The sequence below is a fragment of the Clytia hemisphaerica genome, unplaced genomic scaffold (assembly GCF_902728285.1).
Source record: "Clytia hemisphaerica strain Z4C2 unplaced genomic scaffold, Clytia hemisphaerica genome assembly, whole genome shotgun sequence".
NCBI classification, from domain to species: Eukaryota; Metazoa; Cnidaria; class Hydrozoa; order Leptothecata; family Clytiidae; genus Clytia; species Clytia hemisphaerica.
This window is the reverse complement of record NW_027103888.1, coordinates 97033-102840: the sequence shown is the minus strand read 5'-3', so window position 1 is coordinate 102840 and position 5808 is coordinate 97033. Positions and strand designations below refer to the sequence as shown.

General features: G+C 32.8%; 2 protein-coding genes across 2 annotated transcripts; both read left to right on the top strand.

Annotated features, from left to right (window-relative positions):
- Positions 1-994: 994 nt before the first annotated feature.
- Positions 995-1462, top strand: LOC136808509 (rutC family protein YoaB-like). Its single transcript, XM_067065034.1, has one exon. The coding sequence runs from the start codon at positions 995-997 to the stop codon at positions 1460-1462; it is 468 nt and encodes a 155-aa protein (XP_066921135.1).
- A 1130-nt stretch (positions 1463-2592) lies between these two features.
- LOC136808519 (rRNA N6-adenosine-methyltransferase METTL5-like) lies at positions 2593-5435 on the top strand. The gene is made up of 3 exons (XM_067065045.1): positions 2593-2858; positions 3689-3910; positions 4446-5435. The coding sequence occupies exons 1-3, from the start codon at positions 2666-2668 to the stop codon at positions 4673-4675; spliced, it is 645 nt and encodes a 214-aa protein (XP_066921146.1). The 5' UTR covers positions 2593-2665; the 3' UTR covers positions 4676-5435.
- The last annotated feature ends 373 nt before the right edge of the window (positions 5436-5808 follow it).

Sequence of the window (5808 nt, the reverse complement as noted above, 5' to 3'; positions counted from 1 at the left end):
ATGCTTTAATGTGTAATTGTTGTGATGCTGTAATTTTTTGTTATTCAACATGATACCACACCTAGCAAAAGGTCTAAAGAAAGTTGTTTGGCAGAATAAACTAATTATTTTGAAATTTTTCAATTATTATGCATAATACAATATGCAATATGCATTATGTTTCATGCATTTTAGACATGCCAGGTATTGGTCATCTGTATATATTGACTGTGTGTAAGCTTGAGGCTGCTTGAGGTGGTGAATTTGCTTAGAAAGGCTGATCTTTATCCATTTCAATGTTATTTTCACAAATTTTGATGTGAATAATAGGATGGTCATAATCGCTCATGGAAACTCTATTTCTTTGCTTAGCATTCAAAAGGAAAAATTTTTTGATTCTGACCTTCCTATTATTCTTAGCCCCAAAGAAGGGTTTCGAAATTAGAAGAGCAATGTCGACATTAGACCAACTTAGTTAGTTAACCAAGGTAGTTTTTAGCCATTTTTCTTAGAGTTTTACAAAAACATCTGATCATTTGGCTGACTGAAAACTGAACAAACTAAAAACTTTTATCTTAAAAGGAGAGAGGCCCCCAGATTTAAGTGGTGGCGTTGTTGTGCCTTTTTTAGAGTGATGGTGTGATGTATGACAGCCTTGACTAAAACTCCCATATCAGGATTAAAAACTAGGCTAGTGTTACCTCTCTGTTTCCTTTTACAACAATACAATGCTGACATAAGTTGATACAAAAAATAACAACAAATAATCCCTGTAAGAAGTTTATATCAAAATTTGCAACAAAATTGAAAGTGGTCATCATTGTTTGTCTTTCTTGATAAAAAATTAATAGGCCTCTTTTTGACGTTTTTGAGCACTTTCTAAGAATTTACTCTTTTGATCATATCTTTTGATTCACTCGATCATTATAAATGACCCATCAAAATTTATTTTAATTTTCTCTCCTTCTAATGTGAAACTAATTATTCCCAATTTTTTTCTAAAGTTTAATTTATAATGGACCAAAAAATACTATTACCGGCTTTGATAGGTGGAGTTATCGGGGGTGTGACATCTCTTGGTCTCTATTGTCTCGTGAGTCATGGAAAAAAAGCTAAAAAATCTACCATAGAACGTATTGGTACTCAAGATCCAAGATCCAGCAGAGTTGTCAAACATGGTGGTATTATGTATGTGACAGGACAAGTAGGCGAGCTTGATAAACTTGATGAAAGTGGAATCACAGAGCAAACAAAACAGACTTTGTTTAAAATTGATAAAATCCTTAATCAAAATGGTTTAGGACGTGAACGCATTTTGAGTGCTCGAATTTGGCTCAAAAATATTGATACTGATTTTCAAGCTATGAATGCTGTATGGAATGCATGGGTCGATTCTCAAAATAAAGGTGTGAGAGTTTGCACTGGCGGCAACCTAGCAAAGCCTAGTATGCTGGTGGAAGTGCAAATCACTGCTGCATTATAAAGATTCATTAAAGGAAATAGAACTAAAAAGACCAGAAATTACTGATTTCCTCTGAGAAAACACTACAATTCAAGAGATTCAAGAGATATTGTAAGTTGTTGCATTTTTTTTGCCCACCATGCCTGACGAGTATTTGTATAGAAGAGTGTAAAATTTTGTTTGTTTATATTTCTTAGAATTATTTTTTTCCACTTTTATCATATTTATTAAGATTTAAATTTTTATTTATGAAATAAATTCTTGAAAGATAAAACAGAACAGATTTAATGAGTTTTTTTGAAAATCCCCAAAATCATTAATTACACTAAATTATAATCATTGTAATATGAAAATTTTTGGTTTTTAGATTTTTGATTCCCAAGGCAGTTAAATAGATTTTGTGAAAAAGGATTCCAGTAATTAAATCATAGAAAGAATGACGATTCATGAAGATTCTTAATTTAAATTGTGGTTCTGTGTTTTTTTCTTGACACATTGTTGATAACAGGGGGGGTCATGCAGTTATTATATAAACACTATGACAATTACTACCGTGGTGGTATATAAACCAAAATTTGGGAAAACAGTTACTCCACCAGTGGACTAACTGCAACATGGGTGGTGCCTAAGCCCAAAATTTTCGATTTTGGTAGGATATGGTGTACTAAGTGAGCACATTTTACAATTTTTCACTTAAAATTTTAGGTTTTTAAAAATTCCGGAAGCAAAAAAATTCAAAACATTTTTTTCAAAAGTCAAAAAAAAATCACAAAATTTTTTCTTCAATCAAGGCATGATAGATATTTTAACAAACTTGGAAAATGATTGAGATATTTAAATCTTGAACGGTCGTTAATAAGACATACCCAGTAAAATGGTATCAAAATGAGGAATTCAGTGAAAAAATTGCCAAATTTGGCATTTTTGGGGGTGGTATACACCAATTTTGAGGGTAAAATCAGTTAGTACACTATGGAATAACTGCAAGGGTGGTGGTGTCTGTAGAAAATGTCCAAAATTGCAGTTACTCCACATAGTGTCAAGGAGTAACTGCAAGACCCCCCTGTTGATAACAATAAATACATACTTTAAAGATGAGGAAAGAGACTTTCTTTTACTCCGAAATTTGAATCAGATTGTTCTTTTTTAACCAAATGTTTTGATTTTCCAGCCACAGCTATAGTAAATAGTTTCAAAATCATCGATTCTATATACAAAGACAAAATGAAGCTAAAAGAACTGCAGAGCTATTTGCAACAAGTGGAAGGGTTTGATGATCCAAAAGTGCATTTGGAACAATACGTCACTTCAGGTCATATTGCGTCACACATGCTGTACACCATGAGCCAAACTTTTGATGACATTGCAAATAACATTGTAGCGGACTTTGGATGTGGCTGTGGAGTACTTTCAATTGGTAGGGTGTTAATTTCCTACTTTTACGTTTTTAAAGATTTTTCCTGTAAACATCAAATATATTTTTTGATTTCTTTCCCTTTTATTTCACATTTTCACTTGACATCAAATGGTACCCCAGAATAATACCAGAATAGATTATTTTGTGTACACGTAAAGAAACTTCTTCCCAACTAAATTCAATCAGGAGATTTTTTTTTGGGGGGGGGTTGGTAGAGAACCTTTTTGTCCTTTTGAGATTCGTCAATACTGCAGACTGCATCTTGGCAGGCCAGATTGAAGAAACTTTATAGATGAACAAAAATACACGAACAAGAAATAGTTCTTAACAAAAAATCATAAGAACACATAGTAGATAATAAAAGGTTTTTGGTCAAAATGATTGGTTTTGATAGGCAGAGTTTAAAGTCTTTGGGCTGCTTTGGGGGTTGGCTTCTAAACTGTCATTTGAAAATTGTAAATAGTAAGCCCGATTGTCGTAACTATCGGAGGACCATGTCTGATTCAAATTTGCCGCTTCGTTTCAAATTTTCACGATTTTAATGAAATTGTTTACCAGTCGGGCTTACTAATACAAAGTTCATTGTATTATTATCTGTAAATTTACAACCCTTTCTAGTATCCTTCCCTTCAGGAGAAAAACTACATTAGACTATCAATCATTGTTTTCGTCTTAATACAGGTTCAGCTATGCTACCCTCTTTTCAGAAAAAAACGACGACATTAGACTATTAATAATTTTTTCGTTATAATACAGGTTCAGCTATGCTACCATCTTTTCAGGAAAAAACGACGACATTAGACTATTAATAATTTTTCGTCTTAATACAGGTTCAGCTATGCTTGATGCTGGTCAAGTTTTCAGTTTTGACGTCGATTCTGATGCATTAGAGATATGCCAAAGTAATGTGGATGATTTTGATGTCACATCAACTGTAGAGTTAATCTCCTGTGATTTGATGCAGAGCTCCACGATGTTAGATTATTTGACGGAAAGGCGCTACATTGATACTGTGGTGATGAATCCACCCTTTGGGACCAAAAACAATAAAGGTTTGCTTTTTATAAAACTCGCCGTTTGATTATGATGGGGAAATTGTTAAGGAAGTTACCTTATTACACGAATATTACTAGGCAAGTATTCAACTGCCTTGGAATTAACACGCAAAAAACTAAAATGAATTTTTCTGCTTTTTCAAGGAAACAGCGGCTGGTTTTAATTAAGGGGGTTTTTATTAACACAAAATTTTTCAATTCGTGTTAATAAAATGACTAGTATATGACTAGTAAACCCTTCTTGGATCTCTCACCGACGTTTTTCTCTGGCCTCGAAAATGTCCACCGATTTGAACTTATTTAAATTTTTACAAAGTAAAATCGAAAGCGTAAGAATACTTTTTACATATAATCTTTCTTTTCAAAGAGTGCCTGTCTTTTTTTTGAATAATAGTAAAGACTTATATTTTATTAGATTGCACACCCCCGAAAGTGATTTTGATATAGAAGGTGCCTTTCGTGTATAAAATTCCCGTTACATACCCGCCACTTAATTTGCAACTGACTTGGATACTTTTATTCAACTTTACAGGCATTGACATGTACTTCTTACAAAAAGCTATCTCGATTGCAAACAATGCTGTCTATTCACTTCACAAAACCTCTACCCGAAGTCACGTGATCAAAAAAGCTGAAGAGATGAATTGCACAGTAGAAGTGTTGGCAGAATTGAGGTACGATTTACCAAAGACCTATAAATTTCATAAGAAACAAAGTTTAGATGTACAAGTGGATTTCATTCGTTGTCAACCGAACAGATAAGTTTGATTTTTTATGCAACTTCAGAATTCTGAGATAGAGTTTGATGGGAATCGGATCCATTACAAAGGTTGATGATTCCAAGCTGGCACACAATGTTGTTTTAACGTTCATCTAACGACAACGTTGTTTTAACGTTCATCAAACGTCTTATGAATGTTAGGGACTTCAGATGAATGCTGTTACGACGTTCTGTGCCACCATCTGGGATTGTAAAACTCAGAATCACGTTGGAAATTATGTTTTACATGTCCTATCACATTTGAGTATAAAACCGCATAAGGATTATGGGTTTTCAGTCCTTATCCGCTACGTTTTTGGACATCAAAATGTCATCTAGAAACGGATTGAAATACAAACTGGCTGGTTGTCATCTATCAAAGAATATAATATAAATGGGAGATTTTCTGTTGAGATTTGACTGAAAAATGCTGTGTTGTTTACAAATTTCCATGAAGCGGGACATACAAAGTTTAAATATGGGTGATACTTCAAATTAAATATTCATTATGATTATCAAAATGAAGAATTCCCCAAAAAATTGGCATGCTGTTTTCAATTTGATCATAATCAGGAAACCTGGCAAGAGTTCGTGTGAAAAATGGACTAGTTTATCTCTCCAAGAATCAGAACGTTATAATTCGGACAAATGTTGAATGGGATTGAATGTAAAATGTACTTATGTTTTTTTCAATTAGAGAGAATTCTTATCACCATTTTCTGTACTCTGTATTGATTTTGGAATATATTTTGTGTCATGTTACTTACGAAAAGGATTTTTATAAAGATTCTTACTATACAGTGATCGGTAAATTTCGGGAAAAAATTATTTGGAAAAAAATAACGTTTAAAATACTGTCAAAAATATTTCAACTTTACTTTTGAATACCATCGTCTATCATGTGTTTTTTTAAGTTTAATTGTATTTATTCCCGTGAGTTATTATATTTGATTACAAAAAGAGAATTCTTTTCAACAAGTTATCAAATTTGAGGGTAATCTCAGCAAAATAACCACCATTTTTAATTACATAGTAACCGTCTACAATACAGGGAGAGCGTAGTAAAATTGAAATCAGCTGAAAGAACTTTTGAATCGAAGTAAAACATGTTTTTATTGTTACTAAAAGCTAATAT

Bases quoted from the DNA above. Each gene is read 5' to 3' on its own strand.
- LOC136808509 (XM_067065034.1), top strand. From the start codon at position 995: ATGGACCAAAAAATACTATTACCGGCTTTGATAGGTGGAGTTATCGGG.
- LOC136808519 (XM_067065045.1), top strand. From the start codon at position 2,666: ATGAAGCTAAAAGAACTGCAGAGCTATTTGCAACAAGTGGAAGGGTTT. The intron at 2,859-3,688 runs GTAGGGTGTTAA...GTCTTAATACAG, and splicing joins CTGTGGAGTACTTTCAATTG to GTTCAGCTATGCTTGATGCT. The intron at 3,911-4,445 runs GTTTGCTTTTTA...TCAACTTTACAG, and splicing joins TGGGACCAAAAACAATAAAG to GCATTGACATGTACTTCTTA.